At 42.4% G+C, this 27,866-nt stretch overlaps 1 protein-coding gene across 2 annotated transcripts; it reads right to left on the bottom strand.

Annotated features, from left to right (window-relative positions):
• Nucleotides 1-11,143: 11,143 nt before the first annotated feature.
• LOC123096218 (uncharacterized) lies at nucleotides 11,144-15,319 on the bottom strand. Of its 2 annotated transcripts, XM_044517877.1 has the most exons (4): nucleotides 14,865-15,319; nucleotides 13,062-13,322; nucleotides 12,635-12,860; nucleotides 11,144-11,593 (listed from the first exon to the last, which is right to left on the bottom strand). In XM_044517877.1, the coding sequence occupies exons 1-3, from the start codon at nucleotides 15,240-15,242 to the stop codon at nucleotides 12,669-12,671; spliced, it is 831 nt and encodes a 276-aa protein (XP_044373812.1). In that variant the 5' UTR covers nucleotides 15,243-15,319; the 3' UTR covers nucleotides 11,144-11,593; nucleotides 12,635-12,668. The 2 variants fall into 2 exon arrangements, with proteins under 2 accessions (XP_044373812.1, XP_044373811.1); XM_044517876.1 differs by lacking the exon at nucleotides 11,144-11,593 and having other exon boundaries at nucleotides 12,519-12,860.
• Between the last annotated feature and the right edge of the window lie 12,547 nt (nucleotides 15,320-27,866).

The following is a 27,866-nucleotide window of genomic DNA, read 5'->3' as shown; positions in this document are numbered from 1 at the left end:
TGTGCTTGCGAGGATCTGGACGTTTAACCAGTTCCCAGACGTTGTTGAGCTCGAATTGATGTAATTCTTCTTGCATGGCCTGAATCCACTCAGGCTCCAGAAATGCTTCATCTACCTTAGTGGGCTCTGTGATAGAGACAAAAGCATAGTGCCCACAAAAGTTAGATAAATGTGAAGCTTTTGAGCGTGTGAGAGTACCTGGTGCTTCAATGTCATCGATGATCTTTTCAACTTGCACTTCTTTTGCAACATGAGGATGAGTTGGTTGTCGTCGAGGAATTTGATCAGCATTTTCTTCAGCACCATTTTCTTCAACATTTTTTTCAGGTGCATTAGCTCGACGTTCTTGACGTTCTGGAATGAATTCTTCAGCAGATTCTTCGGTAGGAATGACATCCTCAGTAGCCTTGAACTTGATAGTTTCCTCAGGTGCTGGTTCATTTATCACAGAGGGTAGGTGCTCTCTTTGTGAGCCATTAGTTTCATCGAACGGCACATCTACAGTTTCAACAACCTTGTGAAGAACGTTGTTGAAGACTCTGTAGGTGTGCGAGTCCTTTCCGTAACCAATCATAAAACCTTCATGTGCTTTTGTTGCAAATTTAGCATTGTGATGAGGATCTCTAATCCAACATTTAGCACCGAAGACTTTGAAATAACTCACATTGGGTTTCTTGTCAATGAGGAGTTCATAGGCAGCCTTCTTGAAGAATTTGTGAAGATATACCCTGTTGATGATGTGGCACGCAGTATAAATTGCCTTAATCCAGAAGTGACGAGGCGTCTTGTACTCATCAAGCATAGTGCGAGCCATCTCAACAAGAGTTCTGTTCTTGCGCTCCACGACGCCATTCTGCTGAGGAGTGTAAGGAGCAGATAACTCATGAGTAATACCAAGTTCATCAAGATAGTCATCAAGACCAGAATTCTTGAACTCAGTTCCATTGTCACTTCTGATGTGCTTGATTTTCACACCGAAGTTGGTTGAAGCCCTCGAGGAAAATCGTTTGAAGACTTCCTGCACTTCATGTTTGTAAGTGACAATATGTAACCAAGTGTAACGAGAGTAATCATCAACAATAACAAAGGCATAGAGAGATGCATCATTTGTGACTGCTGAGTAATGGTTAGGACCAAAGAGATCCATATGAAGCAATTCGAATGGTCGAGTAGTGGTCATGATAGTCTTTGCTGGATGCTTAGCCTTGGTCATCTTTCCAGCTTCACAGGCTCCGCATAAGTGATCCTTGAGAAATTTGACATTCTCAATGCCAATGATGTGCTTCTTCTTCACAAGCGTGTGCAAATTCCTCATGCCTGCATGACCAAGTCGTCGATGCCATAGCCAGCCTTCTGAAGCTTTTGCAAGTAGGCACACGGCTGGTTGCGGTCCTGTAGAGAAATCAACAATATACAAGTCTCCTCTCCTAAAGCCTTCGAAGACTTTGGAATTGTCAGCTTCCATAACCACAACACAACGATACTTGCCAAAGACAACAACCATATCAAGATCACAAAGCATTGAGACAGACATGAGGTTGTATCCTAAGGACTCAACAAACATGACTTTGTCCATGTGTCGATCCTTTGTGATCGCAACCTTACCTAGACCCAATACCTGACTTTTGCCTTTGTCAGCGAAGATGATATGCTTCAGATGCGATGGTGATAAGGGAGCATCCATCAATAGATTCTTGTCACCAGTCATGTGATTTGTACATCCACTATCGAGGACCCACTCAGTGGCTTTGGGTTGATCATCCTGCAGATGAATTAGTGCAGCTTACAAACTTCATATACTTCATCAGTGAAGAATATGCCATCACAATTCATCAGACCAATTTCATCAAGCAATGCAACAGTTAAAACAATATGAGGACGTGAAAAATGAAAGTTCATTTCCTCATGATTAGCCTGCATCCTTTCAGACACTTTTCAGGTCTCCAGCAAATCTTCAGACGTTTGAGCACGTCTAGAGACCTAACCCTGCATAAGAGATTAGTCATTTTTCTTCACCACCCACATCTGAAGGGGTGGCAAAGAGTTCATCACTCTGCGAGTTCCATACGAGAAAGGTGGCATAGAAGCCAATCCATTTCGTTTCACATAAGAGGAGTTAGGGTAAGCATATGAATAAGCAAAGAAATTCTTCGAGGACTTATGAACATAATGATTAGAAGAATAATGCTCATATTCATAGCCCTTAGCTCTTCCCTGCGAAACAGAGTTGTTAGCACAATGATGTTCAGATGAGGACTTTGATCCTTTTGAGGAATATGATCCACGTGAGGAATTTGGTCCGTATGAGGACTTGGATCCATATGAAGAATTTGGTCCATATGAAGAATTTGATCTGGGGTTCCTATTCTTCACAGGTGGTGTCATGAGGACATTCACCTGAAGACTTTCAAGGCACCTTTTGGGAACCCAGATTTTCTTCATAGGAGAACCGTTCCTGCAGTTAGTGCCAACATATCTAGCAAATACTTCACCATTCTAATTTTTAAACAGTTTATAGTTGGAGTCAAATGACTCATCAGAAGAATGAGAAGATTCACATGTAAAGCCAGGTAAATTAGATGGATCAACTGGAGGTCCCTTTGCAGCAACCCATGAGGTTTTGGGGTACTGCTCAGGCTTCCAATATGTACCATCAACATTGAGTTTCCTCTCAAAGGCAATACCCTCTTTCCTAGGGTTCCTGTTGAGGATCTGCTTTTTAAGCACATCACAAACAGTCTGATGCCCTTTGAGGCTTTTGTACATGCCTGTCATGTACAATTCCTTCAGCCATGCATCGTCAGTGATACTAGAAATGTCCTCAGATGAGGAATTAGTGATAGCAGAGATAGTTGAAGAATTTGTAGCATTAGAAGCATTTGAACATTCAGGTGAAGAATTAGCAGATTCATGTTCAATGCATTTCAAACATGGAGGAACAAATTCTTCCTGAGCAGCGCTGATTTGTTGAGCCAGTAATGAATCGCGCTCGTTCTGAAGATCTTCATAACTCACTCTTAGCTTCTCAAGATCTTGCTTTCTTTGAATAAATTCATAAGAAAGCTTTTCATGATCAGATAAGAGAGTGTTATGATGACCTTGAAGGTTGTCAAACCTAGTCTGAAGTCTCTGAAGATTTTCAGTCAAGGTTTTAGTGTGATCCATTTCTTCACCCAACATATCATCACTTTTGTCTAGCATGTTTTGAACCTTTTCAAAAGCCCTTTGTTGTTTCACAGCAATCTTAGCAAGTTTAGAGTAGCTGGGCTTGAGGTTTTCATCAGATTCATTCTCACTAGATTCAGAGGAGGTATATTTGAGTACCTTGGCACCCTTTGCCATGAAGCAATAGGTGGGAGCGTAGTCATCATTGCCTTCATCAGCCTTGTTGGTGAAGCCATTTTCTTCAGAGTTGAAGATAGACTTGCTGACGAATGCGGTAGCGAGAGCTAGACTAGCTACTCCAGACTCAGACTCCTCAGATGCCTCCTCTTCCTCATGTTCCTCAGATTCAGCTTCAGAGTCCATTTCCTTGCCAATGAATGCCCGAGCCTTCTTGGAGCTGCTCTTCTTGTGAGATGAAGACTTTGAGGATTTTGATGATGAAGATTTTGAGGATTTCTTCTTTTTCTTCGCATCATCAGAACTGTAATCCTTGTATTTCTTCTTCTTTGATTCCTTTTCCCACTGAGGACAATCTTGAATGTAGTGTCCAGGTTTCTTGCATTTGTGACAAAGCCTCTTCTTGTAGTCACTGGATGAGGAATCATTGCTCCTTGAGGATCTTCCAAAGCGACCACGTCTTGAGAACTTTTGAAATTTCTTCACGAGCAGTGCTAGTTCCTGGCTCAGTTCTTCAGGATCACCAAGGCTGCTGCCAGAGTCTTCATCTTCAGACTCAGAAACTGCCTTGGCCTTCAGTGCACGTGATCTGCCATAGCTCGAACCATAGAGGTCTCTCTTTTCAGCAAGCTGGAACTCATGAGTATTTAGCCTTTCGAGGATATCAGCGGGATCAAGTGACTTGTAATCAGCACGTTCTTGTATCATCAATGCCAGAGTATCAAATAAGGAATTAAGTGATCTCAACAATTTCTTCACCACCTCATGGTCGGTGATGTTAGTGGCACCCAGCGCTTGAAGCTCATTTGAGATGTCAGTGAGGTGATCAAAGGTTTGTTGAACATTTTCATTTTCGAGTCTTTTGAAGCGGTTGAAGAGATTGCGAAGAACATCAACTCGAGAGTCACGCTGAGTTGAGACTCCTTCATTCACTTTGGACAGCCTATCCCAGATAAGCTTAGCAGTTTCCAAAGCACTCACTCTTCCATACTGTCTTTTGCTCAGATGGCCACATATGATATTCTTCGCTTGAGAATCGAGTTGCTTGAATCTCTTCACATCGGTAGCATTCAGTGAGGGTGAGACAGAGGGAACACCATTTTCCACAACATACCAGAGATCGTTATCAATTGCCTCAAGATGCATTCGCATCTTATTCTTCCAATAGGGGTAGTCCGTCCCATCAAAGGTAGGACACCCAGCAGAGACATTGATCATCCCTGCAGTCGACATAACTAAAACTCCAGGCGATTAAACCAAAATCACACAGAACAAGGGAGTACCTTGCTCTGATACCAATTGAAAGTGCGTTATATCGACTAGAGGGGGGTGAATAGGCGATTTTTATGAATTCTTCACTTAGGAATTTGCGGGTGAGGAAATTCCTTAGCGAAGAACTACTTGCAGCAGAATAAGTACTCAGAAGTAAACATAACAGGATACAAGCATGGTCATCACGATGAAATGAAGACAGGCACAAAGTATAGAAAGCGTAAACACAGGATAACACAGGATGAAGACAAACAGACTAAAGAAATTGAACTGGGGAAATTGAGAAAGTCTTCAGTCAAAGTCTTCAAACACAGATATGACAAACACACAACACAGTAATGAGGAAATGAAAGAGTTGAGGAAATAGAACCGGTTGGCTTGGTGAAGACAATGATTTGGTAGACCAGTTCCAACTGCTGTCTCAGTTGTACATCTGGTTGGAGCGGCTAGGTATTTAAACCTGAGGACACACAGTCCCGGACACACTGTCCTCACCGTATTCTCCTTGAACTAAGGTCACACAGACCTCGTCCAATCACTCGTGGTAAGTCTTCAGGTGACTTTCGAACCTTCACAAACTCGGTCACTCGGCGATCCACAATTCCTCTTGGATGCTCTAGACCATGACGCCTAACCGTCTGGAAGAAGCACAGTATTCAAAGGTAACAAGCGTCGGATCCACACAGGATCAATCTCTTCAGTGATGCTCAATCACTTTGGGTTTGTAGGTGTTTGGGTTTGGGTTTTCCTCACTCGATGATTTTCGCTCAAAGTCCTCGGAGGATGGGATGCTCTGAAATGACAAGTGACAGTTTCTCTCGGAGCAGCCAACCAGCTAGTGGTTGTAGGGGGCGGCTATTTATAGCCTAGGGAGCTGCCCGACATGATAAGACATAAATGCCCTTCAATGATATGACTGTTAGGTGGGTAGATATTTTGGGACAGCTGGCGCATAGCACAGCAACGGTCGGAAATTTGAGTATCAAATTCCTCAGGGCTATCATGTTCCTCACTGTGTAGGCAATCCGCGCTGGCGAATTCCTAACTCCTCAGTCAGAACAAATTCCTCAGAGACACTGAAGAATATGACTGAACTGTATGAGATTTCCAATGGCTTCACTCGAAGGGATTGGTAGGTGTAGGATTTTGAGTTGAGCATCACATGGAAATTTTTCCTTAGTATTTCCTCGACCCCCTTTAACAGTACGGTGTTTCCTATGACTCAAGAAAGAGAAAATGAAACTACGAAAACAAAAGTCTTCATGCTTCATGTTCCTCAAATGAATACCAAGTCTTCAAGGTCACACCAATTTTTTCACTTTCAAAGTCTTCAGAAAGTCTTCAGAAATCCAAAGTCTTCAGTCGAAGAACTTCATTTTTAGGGGTCGACTTTCTCTGTAAATATCAAACTCCTCATAGACTTATAGACCTGTGTACACTCATAAACACATTAGTCCCTTAACCTATAAGTCTTCAATACACCAAAATCACTAAGGGGCACTAGATGCACTTACACATCTTCCAGAAGCCAGAGCCAAATATTGTCTATGATGAAGCCATTGCCTACAGATGCTGAGTACCCCACTCATTTCTTCGTCAATGACCTCGAGTACTTGCCCCACACCATCTACCACATTGTGAGGCATACTCCGTGGCCAATCAAAGGGCACTCCTCCTCTGCGAAGCTAGAAGGCACCATGAAGACTTTAGTTTTCTATATCCTCAATGGCATCCGCTTCAATACGCATGACTTCTTCATCAGGCAGTTGGCAGCCTCAGGCATTTATCTGTTTGGCCAGAAATTCTGTGCTCCATGGATAATGTGGCTGATTAATAAGCTTCGCTCCAGCATCAACTATCAAGCTCCGGCGCGCAATCATGTTGTCTTCTTGCCTCAAGTGCATATGTCTCTTGAAATCATATATCCTAAGCCTGCCAAAGAACCAGTTCGTGAAGACAATGCTGCCTTTTAGAGCTTCTCTGTTCCTCTTGAAGCCACCCATGTGCCCAATCCTGTTGCTGCTGGTCCACTTGTCGGTCAGCTTCGTCTGCCGCATCGTGCCAACACTGATGCGACCGCCAGCACAGTTCCTCAGAGGGCTCATAAGCATGCTCGCGTACTCAATGATAGAGAACTTCTAGTTTCTCTTCATCAGAAGCATGATAGGCATCATGATTGGATGAAGCATTAGATGCAAAGTCTTCTTGTGGATGTCAATCTGATTCACAACCTCTCCACCAAGAACTCGTTTGTTGCTCATGAAGCTTGCCGACATGCTTGGAAGAGCCTCACACCGCTCTGTTCTGAAGATGATCTCATTGCAGATGGCTTCACAAAACGATTCAAGTTTGATTCCAAGCCTCCGCAGTCAGCTAACTGGTGTCCTACACCATCAATTGAAGATTCTGACTACTCATCATCTGCTCCAACCATTGTCGCATGCGTCATTGATGAGGAGGACGACGCCACTTCACCCACTATGGCTTCACTGCATCACGATGATGCATCAGGCCCTTCTGCACCGCCCAACTCCACCGTCGACCCGGCTGCCCCAACATCTTCACCAACACCTCCGGGGAAAGCTTAGACACCCTATGTCTTCATTCCTTTTTGGTCATTCGATGACAAGGGGGAGAAGCATACGGGTTGATAGCATTCAAGCGGGTCTATATGGGTCGGGTGCCTTATTTTGTTAAGTCTTGCAACTCTTGTTCCTAAACTGTTGGTTTCCGAGTTGTAACACTTAAGTCCAGATGGGACGTCTGCTACATTTTCTGTTGTTTTTGACTGCGTGGTTGAATTTCTATCTTATGCGCATGAAATCATTCCGTAGACGACCATTTATCATTGTGCATATCATTATCTTCAATACATTCTTGTATGCACTATGATTTGACTTCATGAACAGAGGGAGATCTCCACAAAGCAAAACCTGCAATGTGCATTTGCATTCAAAAGCAAATTACTCATATGCACATCTTCAGGGGGACCCTTCAACTTCATGAAGCCAATGACCACGTTCTTTAACTTTCACATACTTTTATCTCCATTGAAAACTTCAACCAGTTTGTCATCAATCACCAAAAATGGGGAGATTGTAAGTGCATCTAGTGCCACACCTAGTTGGTTTTGGAGTACTAACGACAAACGTGGTCGAGGGACTAATGTGTTTGTGGGATTCACAGGAGAACACAGGTAGAAGTCCCTATTGATTCGGTTTACCAGTCGAAGATGACCCCTAAAAATGTATGAAGACATTGAAGACAATGGTGGTTCGTGAAGACATTCATGTCGAAGATAATGACGTTTGAATACATTCGCTTGAAGACATAGTTTCTTCCATAGTTCATTTTCTTCTTTCTTGAGTCATAGGAACCACCGAACTGTCAAGTGGGTTCCAAGTGAACAATGTCAGAAAATTGACGTGATGCTCAACCCAAATCATATGTCTTCAAGTGAAGACAATGAGAGAAAATCTTATCCTGTGTTGGATAAGTCAGCTTTACTTGTAGCCCAAGTCAAGCTGTCACGTGTGTTTGAAATGCGACCATTAGACACCTGTTGGTTCTTTAGTGATCCAGGGTCATTTCAAACAAAGCATGTGGGGTTGCCTCCTGGCTATAAATAGCCCACCCCTACACCATAAATTGGTGGCTTCTCAAAGTTAGTGCACGGCTTTTGTCATTTGAGAGCAACCCACCTCTGAAGCCTTTGAGAGAGGATCCTTGCGAGGACAAAACCCAAAACACCCAGAGCCCAAAGAGTGTTTGACATCACTGAAGTCTTTCTGTCTGCGTGATCTGAAGACTTATTACACTTGAAGACTGTGATCTTCCAGTCGGTTAGGCATCGCGTTCTGAGGATCCAAGAGTAATTATGGGTCGCCGGTGAACGAAGCCCGTGAAGGTTTGGAAGTCTACCTTGAAGACTTACTTGAGTGATTGGGAGAGGACTAAGTGACCTTAGCTCAAGGGGAATAAGGTGAAGACGTGGTCTTCTGAGTTCAATTTCAGCCTCCCGAATCAGACATACAGTTTTCACAGCAACTGGAATTGGTCTAACAAATCCTTGTCTTCGTCAAGCTACTGGTTCTATCACTTCACTCCTTTACTTACAGTTTAGCTTCATGAAGTCATTACTTGCCTGCTCTGATTGACTTCTCTGTGTGAAGACATTCACCTGATTGCATATTTGGCTTCATATTGTCTTTCAATTCCGATCTGTTCTACCTAGCTGCTATTTGTCTTCAAGGTTACTCATTACTGTTTCTTTGACTATGGCATGGCTAGTGTAGTTTATCTTTCGCTGCATACTGTGTAGGTGTTATTTGGTTGTCTGTCTTCAAAGACATTGCCTGTCTTGAAGACTTCCATAAAAATCGTCTATTCGCCCCCTCTCTAGTCGATAACTAGCACTTTCAGCGCCACAACACTAGAGGGAGTAGCCACGCCAAAGACCACCCGCACCGTCAACTCCAGTTGGCACCCATGACGACACTGTTCGAATGGAGCACACACTGACTGCCAATGTAGCCACCGCAGAGCCCCATCTCCATTGCCCCAAACCCACGTTGTGGCATGCCATAGCACGCCAACGACGAATCTGGACAGGGCCCCAGATCCACAACACACAAACCACCTCTTCAGCTGCCACACCGTCAAAGAAAGAAGATGTTGCTATCGCCTCGGCCAAGCAACGCCATCCCAGCCGCCGCGCATGGAACCCCGGCTGAATGCCGATCTCTGTTGTCAACTACACCATGGGTGGCCCCGCTGAGCCTACCCGCCCCGGCCAAGCGCAACGCTCGCCGGATCTTGCCCATCCTCGCGTCGTCACGCTCCAGCCGATGCAAATCGCCGGCGGGCGCAACGCCTAGGCTCAGGCCTGAACAAAGCTCCGCCGGTGCGCCCCCACAGCCTGAGCAACCATCGCCGCCGCGACAAAAAGCAGAAGAACCCGCAAATATACCAATTATAAGTTGGGCGCTTTAACCATTCATCTATCCGCCAACGCGCAACAACGCCGGAGGGCCGCCCCATTGCCATCGTTCTAGGAGCCCGCAGAGGCTTTGCCGAAGAATACCTCTGGTGACGGCGATGCAGAGGAATGTAAGGGTTGGAGGACGCTAGCATCGCGGCTAGGGTTTCCTCGTGTCGCCATAGGAGGGCGACGCGGGGGACGGGTGAGAATCTTACTTGAAAAGTAGTACTCTTTTGGCTATGTTAAATGTGTTACGGATGGATATACAGGCAGCACAAAGACCAAGAGATAAGATTGCAGGATGAATAGAGACTTAGAACAATGGAATACCACCGAAATTGTCGCATTAATCTATCGCACTCCATTTAGAAAGAAAGATGTACGTGCTTCACACACACGCGCTGAATAAGGACTACAAGACTAAACAGGAAAAATGAGAAGGACATCACACCAGACAAGAAGCATAGAGGACCAGGATAGAAAAGGAAGTATGTAATCTACCGGAGGAGGAAGAAGGGTGAACATGAGCCCAGAAATATCTGCCAACAACGTCCAAACTTCAGTTAAGTATGATTAATTTTGATCCTCCCCATTTCTCATTTCACCATTCCTGGCTCAACTCCCAATTCCCAAACATTACCAACATTCCCTTCAGATCCTGAGAACATACGCCCCTTGGTCCAGAATCTATTTTCGCTCTAAATTACCCTTAGACTGCCCACTTTCTGGTATGCAACTTTCCAATTGACATCTAAGAATAAAACCACAAAATTTTGTTGCCGCGTAGATCAAGAAAGAAGGTATACGTAGGCAACTGGATTATTTTGTGCTCAAGGAAGCTTCCGAGGTCAAAACAATGTAGGGGGCAGAAAGCTCTAGTTTAAGGGTGTGTCAAAACAATTCCAGGTTAACGTACTACTATCTGTTCAGTTGTCTGATTCAGTCCGTGTCTCCGAGATTTGGGTTGACCTTGAGCATGTTCTCCCTATTCCTTCCCGAGCATGACATTGGTCCTTTATCCCTTTATAAGTAAAGCTTAGGTTGATTTTGACTGCCATTGTGATTGTGGACATGTTTCGTGTCTTCGAACTATGTGCAAATTTTCAAAGGAGAAACAGTGTCTGTGATTTTGCAAACACGTAGCTATCGTACATGAACGTCAAATGATTAAGTTCTTTTGTAGGAGGGAGGAGTTTTCGAGCTCAGACTCATGAACAGTTAAAATCTGTTTTTTTTTCTTACATTGAACATATTCGTGTCTTTGAACTATGTGTATTTTTTGGTGAACAAAAGGCATGTGTACTGGTCTGGGCAAAAAAAGCACTGCCAAAAAGTCACGCAATTTTTCATTAATAAAAGACATGCTTGGTGATCTGGTCTTTTATTCACAAAAGATATACACACGGTTAGAAGACACAAACATGTTCATTAAAAAAATCAGGTTTTTCTTACCTTTTTTTTCTTTTGAACTGTTCACGCAGGAGCAAAAAAGCCGAACTCCATTTTGAATTTCCATTTATTGTGCATCCTATTTGAGAGAAGAGCATAAGCATTGTTGAACTCCACACTGAAATGAACCTGGGGCATGTGCTCTTTACATTTCTAGAAGAGCATAAGCATTGTTGAACTCCACACTGAAATGAACCTGGGGCATGTGCTCTCTACATTTCCTCACGATGACATTGAAATTGTTGTGCACTTTTGTGTTAGATGGTGGAAAAGTTTATTGCGTCCCTGCTTCTGCATCGATGATGCACACAACCATTGCCCCCTTGGTTAACGTAGTAGATCAACTGGCAAGATAACCGGCCTGGCACTCGAAGGCGCTTTACATAAATACTTCGAAATCAGATTGCTCCACTAAACCTCACACCGGAAATAATACAGTATTGTTGTACTCCTTGCATGATAACAAGCAGCAATCTCTTGTTATTCACTCGAACCTGAAAGAAGTGGTTTATTCACTCGAACACTTCTTTCAGGTTCGAGTTAATAAACCTGAAAATCAAACAAGCAGAAACCTAGATTTAAAATCTTATCATCTTCTTTTGAGATAAACCACTCAATGATCTCATCTGAGATACAGCCAAGTGCAGAAAAAATGGGATTTCTGAAGCCAGAAACTGGAAGCAATGAACTCCGTATGCTAACAGGGCAGCAATACTGGCACAAAGAGAATGCTGGGGATGGAAACGAAGAAGCTTCAGCACTTCTGTAAGATAGGGCCCAAACTTAATCCTAAAATCCTAAGATGAGATTGTTTTGAAACTCAAATAGTTAAAACAATCTCATTTTATGGTTCCTATCTTACTTTATCAAAAAAGGGGTAGAAAGGACCTATCTTACAAAAGCTGAGATTTTAGGATTGAGTTTGGGTAACCTTCAATACCATGAGGTTCAAGAGACATATACAGCAAAAAACAAAATTGCTAAGAGAAGTTATTTGTAATACATAATATGGTGCTTTCTCCCCATAGTATCTGGCTTTCAGAAATATCTTTGTGATCAGATTTAAATAAAGGAAAATAAACGAAAAAGTTTTTCCTGGTACCATCAGCTTTGTTGTTTCCCATGTCATACATGCAATCTACTTTCTTGGTTTTCCTTAACATCAATTTTCTCATTCACATGAACCCCAACCAGGTAATGGAAAAGTGAGTTTATTACCGATTACTCCCTCCGTTCCCAAATATAAGTCTTTTTAGAGATTCCAACAAGTGACTACATACGAAGCAAAATGAGTGAATCTACACTCTAAAATATGTCTACATACATCCTTATGTTGTAGTCTATTTGAAATGTCTAAAAAGACTTATATTTAGAAACGGAGGGAGTATAAGAGAAGCCCGTAGCCCTTTTTCTTGCTTAACCTATAACCTCATTTTGGGGTTCATGGACGATCAGACAGATCCAAGAGTGCGAGTAGAAGAAGTTATCTTGTATTCCTTACTTTGTGGGCAAACATAATGTTCACTTACAATTGCTCGTGTACTCAACTGTATGTAAACAAAATCTAGACTTACATGAGTAGTGATATACCTTGATAACACTCCACACTAAACAGAAAACATCTTTACGAGCTGAAAGCTCTTGAAATTGCATAGATGAAGTCCAATAGACCAGTCCCCTTGAGAAGGCCTTTACCAGTTAAAAGTTCAAAATCTATCAACAATAGAAAGCCAATTATGGCAGCTTTTCCGTTGACCAGTTCATTGTAAGCAGTGAAACCAAAACCTCCTACACCTTCATCGACCACCATTCTCACCTGAAAATGTAACACAAACATGTCATATTCTAGTTGCAAACTGTAACCAGTTTGGTAAAATTCCCTTTTTGCTAAGAATGGAGTAGACTAGAGTAAATTATCCATGCAGGGATCATCTAATGAAAGATAAAAGAAATGCATTATGCATAGATATGATCTTAAGCTTCAGAGTAAAAGTAATGGAGCAAGGGAGAATGAAACCTCTTCGATGTTGACATCAGATGCAGTACTCCCTGGTTGAGCTTTCCCGCTGAACAGAATCTCAGCTGATCCTACAGAGCTAGCAGCGCCCCTAATGCTGATGTATATATTTTCTCCATCCGTTTTTGCAGGGTACACGAATAGTTTTCTCAATACAGGTGTCAGAGCCCTTAAAACAGGGTTTTTCGGATACCACTCTTTTATTTCTCCAGTGCGAAGATCAAAGGTACTATCTGTTGATGGGCAAACAATGCAGCCATCCTGAAATGCAAATAACATAAGGTTACATCCTTGAGATATGGAGAGGAATTATCTCATGCAAGCAAGCGATGGAGTTTACACTCAGAGTGTGTGGTAAGAAAAAAAAAGACTAGCAGCATTGCAGCTTGCAGTATAAGAAATAGCAGATGGCAAAGTGATATGGTGCACCAACAAGCGAATAACTATCTGAAACCTCTAGAACTTTGTCTTAACTCGAAGTGAAGACGTTTCCCTCACATCAAATTTCTGAACATATTTAAATGTGAACTTTTATGCAAACCCAGGTGCCCAAAAGTTGATATAACAGCATAATATATACAGTTCAGAAAATAAAATGTGTGTTCGAATTTATATCCTTAGTGATAGAACTCACAGAATTGCATGTACCTTCACATATTTGGAGCAGTGACCCTACCATTTCTTTAAATTAAACATAAAGATTGTTGAATAATAGGTCATGGTTGTCTCATAGCATAATTCTGTTTTGAAATGAAAGGATATCCAAAGCATGTCTCAGGGGAAGGCAGGCAACTGGAAAGAAGAAACTAGAAAACTGCCATGAAATCACTCCTATTCAAACTTGCTAGCTAATAGGCATCTCAGCAACAAATTGACTCTGACATCTGTCTCACTCGGTTCATAGTCCTGTTACCCTTCCTCCTTTTCGAAAAAAATTTAGTCCTGTTACAAAAATTGATACATGGGCAAAACTCCCCTATGACATGGAATTTTAAAATATGAGAAACTAGGGCTACTTACAGTAGTGGCAAAACTGTCAATGACATGTAACTCAAGAAATTGAACACCAACACTCTGACAAATATATTTCAAACAGGAGTTTAAGGCCTCAAATCTCTGATACGATATTTAAATCAAGAATTGCCACCATCCCTTTCGATGAATATACGTGTGTACTTGTAACAGAAATACAATGTCTTGTGTGTCCATCTTTCCCAACTATTTTCGTCTCAGCGTTCATATTCAGAACTGTATTATGTTTGGTTTAATATAATGAAACTTCGATGAATTGCTCATGAATTTGTTTTCAAAGGTCATTAATAGGTAATTTTTAGCATTCACTTCTTGATTAATTAGTAAAATTCAACACACCTGCCGATCAGAATAAAAATATAATTGCACGGCTAAAGAAAAGAATGTCCAATGAAAACAGGGATGATCTACATCATAACAAAATTTCACACTCCGAGGAGATACATAAAAGCCATAGCAGATAAAAGATGAAAGAAAATCAGCAAATAAGAGACATATAGAGCTCGCTGTCCTTCAGCTTAATCAGTCTCGGTGTGTGCAGGGTCAATTAACCTAGAACATGGAAATTTTGTACTGATATAGAATAGAAGCCAAGCTCTACATGCACCATTTAGTATGTATCTTGTCCAAGTGTTTTTTCGCCTATACTTCTATTATTCTATACAGCACTTTGAAAAACTGACTGTGTGAGCTTAACCTTCCAAAAGAGTCACACAGATGAGTCGGGTACACAGACTAGACTACATGCAGGCATTTTGCCGAGCAGTTTACCTGCGTGAGCTTGGCGTTGAGGAGACCCTCGGTGTACGCGCCCTCGGCCGGGGAGCGGTTCTCGATGGCGAATACCTCATCCTTGTACCAGAGAAGCAGGATCTCCTCCCCGCCCTGTACGATCACACGGCGCTCTCCCCGCGGGAGCGCCGCCAGCGGCACCACCGGTAACCAGCTGCTGCCCCCTCCGGTCTCTGGAGGCGCCGATGGCTCGGCCCCGGACACATCGGTGGCGCGGCAGGCGAACCTGGGGTGGCACCGGTTGCGCGCGTGGAAGGGAACCAGGTGGCTACGCGGGGTGGTGGTTGTTGCTGGTGACGAGGAGATACGGCGGTGGAGGAAGGAGGAGGACGCGGTTGTGGTGGTAATGGCCGCCATTGGGGGAATGCGAGGAGGCGTGTGGGGGCGGAGGGGTTAGGGTGGTGGAGGAGGGCGGGGTGGTGGTGTGGGGTGGAGCGTCCATGGCCACAGAGCGAAGATAAAGGACGGACACGAGGCTTCGTGACAGCGTGTGGGTGTGGGGAAGACAAGCGGACACATTTATAGGTTGCTGTCCCGTTGCGGCCTGAGTGGTCTGGAACGAGCTGCATGAACGAACCGATGACGTGGCTCAATTCTAAGTGCAACTTCAACACCGCGCGGACCTTTTTTGTCTTCCAGTGTCATGCCTCAAACATTCACTGATGCATCTGGCTGTCCGAAATCCCACAAACCGGTTGCAAAGTTGGAAGATTTGCAGGCGTCCGGACCTTCGCCATGTAGCCTCCGACACCTTAGACTCAGCCAAAACCATTGCGGATCCCGCACATTCTCACTCCATCCCTCCTCCTTTACTTTGTATATGCTCCCTCCCAAATAGACGTCGGCGTTGTACCATTGCCGGCCGCCCACCAGATCTTGTTGGACGTCCGTCGCTCCATCGGGCATTTGGCATGCTTCAAGACCATTTTGCAGTTGTTTGAAGACCTATAAAAATTATGGGATCTAGAGAAATTGTGGGAGGTGATGATAGATTGTGTAATCATGCACAACATGATTATGAGGGTGAGGCAATTCACATTGGTTTAGATTTTAAGAACATGAGTGGTCCTATCGAACTTTCACCACAGAGTCCACACGATGTTTCGGGATTTTATCCAAATGGATCAACAGATTCAGCGTCGAGCTTCGGAATGAGCACCTGTGAGCGCTTCAAAAGGACAACTAAAATACATGCCCAAATATCAAATTTGAACTATTTTATTTAAAAATTTATATTGGTTTGTAATATTTATATTTAAACTATTATTGCATTAGAATATTTGCATGCTATTTTATGGATGAATTGTGCAATTTATCTGTAGTTATTTTGGGTGCTCTGGACAGAGAAAGAAAAACACAAGGGGAACAATTTTTTTCGAGAGTACGGCTAGGTGTACCATAACTTTATAGAAGGCAGAATTGTAAGTATAAGAAGACTACCACTCGCTAAGAACAACGAGCGTATCACAAACACCACACTAACAACGACCATACAAACCTACAAAGCAAAAGCGCCCATCCTAACAGACAACAACACCGTGCCCTCGCCGGCCTGCCTCCCAAAGTAGAGGAGGAGGAGGAGTAGGCCGGTGACGCATCCGACAGCTCTGGCTCGATCCATATTGTGTCTTCGACCGCTACTTCCGCGATGAAGAGGGTAAAGGTAAGGGCAAGGGCAATGGCAAAGGAAAGGACGAGGGCAAGGGCGGATGAGGGTGAACTTCCTCCATAGCCAGATTTTAGCTAGTACAACATGTCAGTTTTTGGTAGTCCGGTGGCATGTAAGAGAACCCCCCTATGCTATATCTGTTAATCTAGATGAATTATGTATGTTTGTGTGTTTAACGTTGTGTGTTTAACACTACATGAGATTGTGTGGAATTGAGGGTTTTTGTGCGAGAAGGACCGCTGTGGACGCGGACATTTGAGGGTGACTCGACCTTGTCCGTGAACGTGTAGGAGGTCATATAGACAAGTCCGGTTGTAGATGCTCTTAGGGCATCTCCAACAGCAACCCGCAAATTTCCTCCCACATCCGTCCACGGACAAACTCGAACCAACCAGATGAAATTCGTTCAAACAAGTCCGGATTTCATATAATCAAGGCCGGATTTCATATAAAGATGACAGATTTCATTACAGATACATCAAAGCGGTGCTAGGCGAGCTCTGGAGTATAATTAATACCTAATCTAAATGATCGCCGATGCCCGTTCCCCGTGTCCGGCCATGAACCAAGAGAACAGAAGCTTCGCCTTTTCCAGCTCCGCCTCGGCGCTCTCCATCTCCGCCTCCGTAACCTCCTCCTCTAGAGCCTCGGAAACTGAAGTTGTCCGACTCCACGTCACCGCCAAGCGACTAATCGGGCGAAGATGGTGAGCCCGCCAAGCTTGGTGTCGACGAGAGGGGAGGAGCCGTGGCCTCCTGGGACACGAGCAGCGGCAACCTACCGTGCACTACTCTTCCTCGCTGCCGGCGGTGCCCGCGGACGTGCCGACATCTTCATGGTTGTGGCACCGGGGCGCGGCCTCCTCCTCGTCGGTATCGCCGAACAATGCCTCGTCGTTTCACTCCTTGCCGACGACCGCCACCTCCGCGACCTACTGCCGGTAACGCCAGGGGGCGAGGCGGATCTTGTGGGTGGAGCGGTAGGACTCGAGCAGCGCCTCCTGCTCCGCCAGGTCCGCGTCCGGCGCGACCGTCCTGCCGGTGGTGACCTGCTCCTCTGCCTGCAGATGCCCCTGGAGGAGGTTGTGGTTGTAGTTGGCGTCGGCCTGCGCCTCCCGAAACTGGTCCTCCCGCTCCTCCCGCACCATGTCCATATAATGGGCACGGGCCTCGTCGTTGGTCATGGTGCAATGCACCGGTGATACGTCCATTTTGCATATTTATGATGTTTTTATCCATAATAATGCTTTTTGGAGTAATTCTAATGCCTTTTCTCTCATAATTTGCAAGGTACACACGAAGAGGGAGAATTCTGGCAGCTGGAAATCTGGACCTGAAAAAGCTACGTCAGGCCACCTATTCTGCACAACTCCAAACAAGCTGAAACTTCACAAAGAATTTTTATGGAATATTTAAGAAATATTGGAGCAAATAACTACCAGAGGGGGCCCACCAGGTGGGCACAACCCACCTGGGCGAGCCAGGGAGCCCAGGCGCGCCCTGGTGGGTTGTGCCCTCCTCAGCCCACCTCCGGTGCCCATCTTCTTCTATATAAGTCATTTTAACCTAGAAAAAATAAGAGGAAGGCTTTCGGGACGGAACGCGGCCGTCTCGAGGCGGAACTTGGGCAGGAGCACTTTTGCCCTCCGGCGGAGCGATTCCGCCGGGGGAACTTCCCTCCCGGAGGGGGAAATCATCGTCATCGTCATCACCAACAACTCTCCCATCTTGGGGAGGGCAATCTCCATTAACATCTTCAACAGCACCATCTCACCTCAAACCCTATTTCATCTCGTGTATTCAATCTTGTTACCGGAACTATAGATTGGTGCTTGTGGGTGACTAGTAGTGTTGATTACATCTTGTAGTTGAATACTATATGTTTTATTTGGTGGAAGATTATATGTTGAGATCAATTATGCTATTTAATACTCCTCTGATCATGAGCATGTTTATCATTTGTGAGTAGTTACTTTTGTTCTTGAGGTCACGGGAGAAATCATGTTGCAAGTAATCATGTGAATTTGATATGTGTTCGATATTTTGATAGTATGTATGCTGTGATTCCCTTAGTGGTGTCATGTGAACGTCGACTACATGACACTTCACCATATTTTGGGCCTAAGGGAATGCATTGTGGAGTAGCAATTAGATGGTGGGTTGCGAGAGTGACAGAAACTTAAACCCCAGTTTATGCGCTGTTCCGTAAGGGACCGATTGTATCCTAGAGTTTAATGCTATGGTTAGAATTTATTCTTAATACTTTTCTCGTAGTTGCGGATGCTTGCGGGAGGGTTAATCATAAGTAGGAGGTTTGTTCAAGTACGAACAACACCTAAGCACCGGTCCACCCACATATCAAATTATCAAAGTAGCCAACACAAATCAAACCAACATGATGAAAGTGACTAGATGAAATTCTCGTGTACCCTCAAGAACGCTTTGCTTATCATAATAGACCGCGCGCCTTTGGTAAGTGGAACTCGGTAAGGAAACATTTATATAGTGTGCTGAAATTTATTGTCACTTGTTACTATGGAAAACAATCCTTTGAGGGGTTTGTTCGGGGTATCTTCACCTCGTCCAGAACCACAATTAGCTACCCCTCAACCTACTGCACCTACTGAAAATATTGAATATGAAATTCCTTCGGGTATGATAGAACAACTTCTAGCTAATCCTAATGCAGGAGATGGAACAGAACATCCTGATATGCACTTGATATATGTGGACCAAATTTGTGGATTGTTTAAGCTTGCAGGTCTACCCCGAGATGAGGTGATGAAAAAGGTTTTCCATTTGTCTTTGAAGGGAAAAGCATTGGTATGGTATAGGCTATGCGATGATATTGGATCATGGAATTGGAATCGCTTGAAATTGGAATTTCACCAAAAAAAATTATCCTATGCATCTAGTTCATCGTAATCGGAATTATATATATAATTTTTGCCTCGTGAAGGAGAAAGCATCGCTCTAGCTTGGAGGAGGCTTAAGTCAATGTTATATTCATGCCCCAATCATGAGCTCTCAAGAGAAATTATTATCCAGAACTTTTATGCTCGGCTTTCTCGTAGTGATCAAACCGTGCTTGATACTTCATGTGTTGGTTCTTTTATGAAGAAGACTATTGAATTCCGGTGGGATCTTTTGGAAAGGATTAAACACAACTCTGAAGATTGGGAACTCGACGAAGGTAAAGAGTCAGGTATTAAACTTAAGTATGATTGTGTTAAATCTTTTATGGATATCGATGCTTTTCAAAAGTTTAGCACTAAATATGGACTTGACTCTGAGATAGTAGCCTCCTTTTGTGAATCATTTGCTAGTCATGTTGAACTCCCTAAAGAGAAGTGGTTTAAATATCACCCACCTATTAAAGAAGAAATTAAAAACCAGTACCAGTTAAGGAAGAAACTATACTTTATAATGTTGATCCAGTTGTTCCTTCTGCTTATATTGAGAAACCACCCTTTCCTGTTAGGATAAAGGAACATGCTAAAGTTTCAACTGTGGTTAACAAAAGTTTTGTTAGAACACCTAAACCTGATGAACAAATTAAAGTAGAACCTAGCATTGCTATGGTTAAAGATCTCTTAGAGGAAGATATGGATGGGCATGCTATTTACTTCTGTAATGAAGTTGCTAGAATTGCTAAACCTGATAAAAAAGATAATCGTAGACCTGTTGTTGGCATACCTGTCATATCAGTTAAAATAGGAGATCACTGTTATCATGGTTTATGTGACATGGGTGCTAGTGTGAGTGCTATTCCTTACACTTTATATCAAGAAATTATGAATGACATAGCACCCGCAAAGTTAGAAGAAATAGATGTTACTATTAAACTTGCTAATAGAGACACCATATCACCAGTTGGGATTGTTAGAGATGTTGAAGTCCTGTGTGGGAAAGTAAAATATCCTACTGATTTTCTTGTTATTGGTTCCCCACAAGATGACTTATGTCCCATTATTTTTGGTAGACCTTTCTTGAACACAGTTAATGCTAAGATAGATTGTAAGAAACAAACTGTCGGTGTTAGCTTTGGTGGTGAGTCTCATGAGTTTAATTTTTCCAAGTTTAGTAGAAATCTTCATGAAAAAGAATTGCCTAGTAAGGATGAATTAATTGGTCTTGCTTCTATTGTTGTGCCACCTACTGATCCTTTAGAACAATATTTGCTAGACCATGAAAATGAGTTACATATGCATGAAAGAAATGAAATAGATAAGATTTTCTTTGAACAACGTCCTCTACTTAAACACAATTTGCATGTTGAAACTCCAGGAGGTCCTCCTCCACCTAAAGGTGATCCTGTGTTTGAATTAAAACAATTGCCAGACACTTTGAAATATGCTTATCTTGATGAAAAGAAGATATATCCTGTTATTATTAGTGCTAACCTTTCAGAACATGAAGAAGAAAGATTATTGAAAGTTCTAAGGAAGCACCGAGTTGCTATTGGATATACTCTTGATGATTTAAAGGGCATTAGTCCCACTCTATGTCAGCACAAAATTAATATGGAACCTGATGCTAAACCCGTTGTTGATCACCAACGCCGGTTAAATCCGAAGATGAAAGAGGTGGTAAGAACGGAAATATTAAAACTACTGGAAGCAGGTATAATTTATCCTATAGCCGATAGTAGATGGGTAAGTCTGGTTCATTGTGTCCCCAAGAAAGGAGGTATTATTGTTGTTCCTAATGATAAGAATGAGCTTATTCCACAAAGAATTGTTACAGGCTATAGAATGGTAATTGATTTTAGAAAATTAAATAAAGCAACTAGAAAAGATTATTACCCTTTGCCTTTTATTGATCAAATGCTTGAAAGATTATCTAAGCACACACATTTTTGCTTCCTTGATGGATACTCTGGCTTTTCACAAATACCTGTTTCTCAACCTGATCAAGAAAAGACCACTTTTACTTGTCCTTTTGGAACCTATGCTTATAGACGTATGCCATTTGATTTATGTAATGCACCTGCTACCTTTCAAAGATGTATGACTGCTATATTCTCTGACTTTTGTGAAAAGATTGTTGAAGTTTTCATGGATGACTTTTCTGTTTATGGGAAGTCTTTTGATGATTGTTTAAGCAATCTTGATCGAGTTTTGCAGAGATGTGAACAAACAAATCTTGTCTTGAATTGGGAGAAGTGCCACTTTACGGTTAATGAAGGCATTGTCTTGGGTCATAAGATTTCTGAGAAGGGTATTGAAGTGGACCAAGCTAAGGTTGAGGAAATTGAGAAAATGTCATGTCCTAAGGACATCAAAGGTATTCATTGTTTCTTAGGTCATGCTGGTTTCTATAGGAGATTTATCAAAGACTTTTCTAAAATTTCTAGGCCTCTTACTAATCTTTTGCAAAAGGATATCCCTTTTGTGTTTGATGATGAGTTTCTTGAAGCCTTTGAAACACTCAAGAAAGCCCTAATCTCTGCACCTATTGTTCAACCACCCGATTGGAACTTGCCTTTTGAAATTATGTGTGATGCTAGTGATTATGCTGTTGGTGATGTTCTAGGACAAAGAGTTTATAAGAAACTGAATGTTATTCATTATGCTAGTAAAACTCTAGACAGTGCTCAAAGAAATTATGCTACTACTGAAAAAGAATTCTTAGCAGTGGTGTTTGCTTGTGATAAATTTAAATCTTATATTGTTGATTCCAAAGTAACTGTTCACACAGACCATGCTGCTATTAAATATCTTATGGAAAAGAAAGATGCTAAACCTAGACTTATTCATTGGGTTCTCTTGTTACAAGAATTTGATTTGCATATCATTGATAGAAAAGGAGCTGAGAACCCCGTAGCCGATAACTTGTCTAGGCTTGAAAATGTGCTTGATGACCCACTACCTATTGATGATAGTTTTCCTAATGAGGAGCTAGCTGCAGTAAATGTTGCTAGTAGTACTCCTTGGTATGGTGATTATGCTAATTATATTGTTGCTAAATATTTACCGCCTAGCTTTACATACCAACAAAAGAAAAAAATTCTTCTATGATTTAAGACATTACTTTTGGGATGACCCACATCTTTATAAAGAAGGAGTAGATGGTATTATTAGACGTTGTGTACCTGAGCATGAACAGGGACAAATCCTACGGAAATGTCACTCCGAGGCTTATGGAGGGCATCATGCTGGAAATAGAACTGCTCACAAGGTATTGCAGTCTGGATTTTATTGGCCTACTCTCTTCAAGGATGCCCGTAAGTACGTCTCATCTTGTGATGAATGCCAAAGAATAGGTAATACCGGTAAGCGTCAGGAAATGCCTATGAATTGTTCACTTGCTATTGAACCATTTGATGTTTGGGGATTTGATTACATGGGACCTTTTCCTTCCTCTAATGGGTATACACATATTTTGGTTGCTGTTGATTATGTTACTAAATGGGTAGAAGCTATTCCAACCAGTAGTGCTGATCACAAAACCTCTATTAAAATGCTTAAGGAAGTTATTTTCCCAAGGTTTGGAGTCCCTAGATATTTGATGACTGATGGTGGTTCACACTTTATTGATGGTGCTTTTCGTAAAATGCTTGCCAAGTATGATGTTAACCATAGAATTGCATCACCCTATCATCCTCAGTCTAGTGGTCAAGTTAAACTTAGCAATAGAGAAATAAAATTAAATTTGCAAAAGACTGTCAATAGGTCCAGGAAGAATTGGTCTAAGAAATTAGATGATGCACTTTGGGCTTATAGAACAGCATATAAAAATCCTATGGGTATGTCTCCTTATAAAATGGTTTATGGAAAAGCTTGTCATTTGCCTCTTGAGTTAGAACATAAAGCTTATTGGGCAGTCAAAGAACTCAATTATGATTTCAAACTTGTTGGGGAAAAGAGGTTATTTGATATTAGCTCACTAGATGAGTGGAGAACCCAAGCTTATGAAAATGCAAAATTATTCAAAGAAAAAGTTAAAAGATGGCATGACAAGAGAATTCAAAAGCATGAGTTTAAAGTCGGAGAATATGTTCTTTTGTACAACTCTCGTTTCAGATTCTTTGCAGGAAAGCTCCTCTCAAAATGGGAAGGCCCATATGTCATTGAGGAGGTTTACCGGTCTGGAGCCATCAAAATAAATAATTTCGAATGTACTAACCCGAGGGTTGTCAATGGGCAACGAATAAAGCATTATATCTCAGGTACGCCCATTAATGTTGAAAGTAATATTATCCAAACTTTGACACCAGAAGAACACATAAAAGAGTCCTTCCGGAACACTCCAGAATCGTGGAAATAAGGAGGTACATGATACGGTAAGTAAACGGACTCCAAAAAATCCGCAAAAATATTTTTTTGTCAGTTTTGGAATATTTTAAAATTTAGGAAATAAAGAAACTACCAGGAAGCGTCCCCTGGTGGGCACAAGACACCAGGTCGCGCCAGGCATGCCTGGCGTGCCCAGGTGGGTTGTGCCCACCTGGGACACCTCCCGGACTCCGTTTCTCTCCCGTATACTTGTCCTTCAAGATAAAAAAAATCTATATATACTTCCCGAACCTGTTAACCACCGTATCGATGAGAAATCCTCTGTTCTCTTTTCCTGCTGTTTTCTTGACAGATCTGAAATATGTCATCCCAAGACTCCGAAGGGGAGAGCTATGTCGCTGATCTCGTCGCAAACCCCAAGTCCTATGGGGATGAGGAGCACTATGGCTGGACTACGGAGGAGGAGGAAGACTATTATCCTAGGGAAAAGGAATAGACGAGCTCAGATGAAGACGAAACCCGCTGCCTCAACCTGGGGACATGCATGTGGAATTCAAGAAGTCAAGCCTCCCTAATAAACCAAAGAGGCCTAAGGAGATCGGAGAGTTGAAGGAGGAAAATTCTATCCTCAAGCATAAGCTGAGGAAGAAGGACAAGACCTCTTCTACATCACCACCACCATCTTCTTCACCACCAAAGGAGAATTGAGTATCGGGTATGGGCACTCCCCTTGGCTTCCGCCAAGCTTGGGGGAGGTGCCCCAGTATCGTATCATCCCACTATCTTTTTGCGTTTACTTATCTTAGTTTGATCTTTTTGCTTTAGATGAAATAAAGTTTAGTTCGATCCTTTCTTTTTGAGAGTTTGCTTAGTGATCTATCATTGTAATCGTGTGCAAGTTATATAATAAAGTTTAGTTTGAGTTTTTGATTTCTTTACCTTCTTGTTGCAAGTAAAGAAAATAAATAAGAAAGAACAAGTGAATGAATAAAAGAAGGAAACAAATCAATAGATCATATACTAATCCTATGGTAGGTGATGGCACCACATAAGGAAAAGTATAACTAGAAAATTTTATTAGAGATTGACAAACATAGAATTAGTCAATGATGCAACTCATGAAAGAATTAATAAGGGAAGAGAAGATTCACATATAAATATACTATCCTAGAAATCTTTTGTGATTGTGATCCATCATCAAAATATTATATGCCAAAATTGTTGACGTTGGACAAGGAAGACAACTTAATGGTTTATGTTTGTTTATATTCACATAGAAGTCATATTGTCACAGATCCTTTAACATGTGGTGCTTGCCCCTATCTTTGCTAGCCAAAAATTCCGCACTAAGTAGAGATACTACTTGTGCATCCAAAAACCCTTAAACCCAAATCTTTTTCAAGTGTCCATCATACCTACCTAGGGATTGAGCAAGATCCCTCAAGTAAGTTTTCATCGGTGCAAAAAGGCAATAAAAATTGCTTCTAAATATGTGAGATCATTTAGTGTAAGAGAAAATTGAGCGTTGGACGAACTTGGATGACAAAGAATAAAAGCGACAGACTGCATAATAAAGGTTGTCATCTTAAGGGGCAATACAACGTGACATTCTCTTGCACTAAGGGATTGAGCATGCAAATAAATAAGCGCATGGCAACCTCTGCTTCCCTCTGCGAAGGGCCTATCTTTTACTTTCATGTATTTACTTTTATGCAAAGAGTCAAAGTTTTCCTTCTACTCCTTTTTTATTTTTCTCCTTTGGCAAGCATCATGTGATGAGGAAAGATCTAGGCACATATGTCCAGTTGAATATAGATAGCATGCGTTATTATTATTGACATCACCCTTGAGGTGAGTATGTTGGGAGGCGATACTATAAGCCCCTGTCTTTCTATGTGTCCGGTTGAAACGTTTTGATCATGTGTACAAGGTGAGTGTTAGCAATCATAGAAGACTATAGGATGGTTGAGTATGTGGACTTGCCTAAAGGCTCCGACACGTGACTCTTCCTGAAAAGATGATGAATTGTAGTTGCAAAGTTGACTGAGAACATAGTTTGTCGGTTTTTAATAGAGCTTTTGCTTTATACTTCGATTATGTGATGAACTGTTACTTATTCATGAGAAGTGTATGATAAAAATTCTATGATAAAAGTCCTATGTTTAATTTTGTTGCTGTTATAATAATCAACATGATGCTTCTATGTTCGTATTTTGTTTTTATCGACACCTCTCTCTCTCAAAGCATGTGGACATGTTTTTCGATTTCGGTTTTCGCTTGAGGACAAGCGAGGTCTAAGCTTGGGGGAGTTGATACGTCCACTTTGCATCATGTTTTCTTGCTGTTATTTATGATGTTTTTATCCATAATAATGCTTTTTGGAGTAATTCAAATGCCTTTTCTCTCATAATTTGCAAGTTACACACCAAGAGGGAGAATTCTGGCAGCTGGAAATCTGGACCTGAAAAAGCTACGTCAGGCCACCTATTCTGCACAACTCCAAACAAGCTGAAACTTCACAGAGAATTTTTATGGAATATTTAAGAAATATTGGAGCAAATAACTACCAGAGGGGGCCACCAGGTGGGCACAACCCACCTGGGCGCGCCAGGGAGCCCAGGCGCGCCTTGGTGGGTTGTGCCCTCCTCGGCCCACCTCCGGTGCCCATCTTCTGGTATATAAGTCATTTTTACCTAGAAAAAATAACAGGAAGGCTTTCGGGACGGAACGTCGCCGTCTCGAGGCGGAACTTGGGCATGAGCACTTTTGCCCTCCGGTGGAGCGATTCCGCCGGGGGAACTTCCCTCCCGGAGGGGGAAATCATCGTCATCGTCATCACCAACAACTCTCCCATCTTGGGGAGGGCAATCTGCATCAACATCTTCAACAACACCATCTCATCTCAAACCCTAGTTCATCTCGTGTATTCAATCTTGTTACCGGAATTATAGATTGGTGCTTGTGGGTGACTAGTAGTGTTGACTACATCTTGTAGTTGATTACTATATGGTTTATTTGGTGAAAGATTATATGTTCAGATCCATTATGCTATTTAATACTCCTCTGATCATGAGCATGTTTATCATTTGTGAGTAGTTACTTTTGTTCTTGAGGTCATGGGAGAAATCATGTTGCAAGTAATCATGTGAATTTGATATGTGTTCGATATTTTGATAGTATGTATGTTGTGATTCCCTTAGTGGTGTCATGTGAACGTCGACTACATGACAATTCACCATATTTTGGGCCTAAGGGAATGCATTGTGGAGTAGCAATTAGATGGTGGGTTGCGAGAGTGACAGAAACTTAAACCCCAGTTTATGCGCTGTTCCGTAAGGGACCGATTGTATCCTAGAGTTTAATGCTATGGTTAGAATTTATTCTTAATACTTTTCTCGTAGTTGCGGATGCTTGCGGGAGGGTTAATCATAAGTAGGAGGTTTGTTCAAGTATGAACAACACCTAAGCACCGGTCCACCCACATATCAAATTATCAAAGTAGCCAACACAAATCAAACCAACATGATGAAAGTGACTAGATGAAATTCCCGTGTACCCTCAAGAATGCTTTGCTTATCATAAGAGACCGTTTTGGCATGTCCTCTGCCTCAAAAGGATTGGGCTACCTTGCTGCACTTTCGTTACTACTATCGTTACTTGCTCGTTACAAATTATCTTGTTATCGAACTACTACACTACTTACAATTTCAGCACTTGCAAACATTACCTTACTGAAAACTACTTGTCATTTCCTTCGGCTCCTTGTTGGGTTCGACACTCTTACTTATCGAAAAGAGCTACAATTGATCCCCTGTACTTGTGGGTCATCAACCGGCGAGGATGGAGCGGAGGAGGAGGGTGTCGTGGAGGAAGAGGAGGGTGGCGCTGGCTCGTCGTCGGAGGCGTCCTCCATTTGCACGTCATCGGAGGAGGAGTCCTCCGGCTACCTACCGGCCTGCCAGTCCGCACCTATGGCGGCCATGGCTTTCTTGTGCTCTTACGTTAGCCCGTCCCAGAGAGCTTTGGCTTGGAGGGAACCATGGCGGGGAGTGGTGCAGAGAGGGATGACTGTGGC

This window comes from Triticum aestivum, chromosome 4D (genome assembly GCF_018294505.1).
Source record: "Triticum aestivum cultivar Chinese Spring chromosome 4D, IWGSC CS RefSeq v2.1, whole genome shotgun sequence".
In the NCBI taxonomy this organism is placed as follows: Eukaryota; Viridiplantae; Streptophyta; class Magnoliopsida; order Poales; family Poaceae; genus Triticum; species Triticum aestivum.
The sequence above is the reverse complement of the archived record's forward strand: the minus strand, read 5'-3'. Positions and strand labels throughout refer to the sequence as shown.

Bases quoted from the DNA above. Each gene is read 5' to 3' on its own strand.
- LOC123096218 (XM_044517877.1), bottom strand. From the start codon at position 15,242: ATGGCGGCCATTACCACCACAACCGCGTCCTCCTCCTTCCTCCACCGC. The intron at 13,323-14,864 runs GTAAACTGCTCG...TTTGCATTTCAG, and splicing joins TCAACGCCAAGCTCACGCAG to GATGGCTGCATTGTTTGCCC. The intron at 12,861-13,061 runs GTTTCATTCTCC...TTACATTTTCAG, and splicing joins CTGATGTCAACATCGAAGAG to GTGAGAATGGTGGTCGATGA.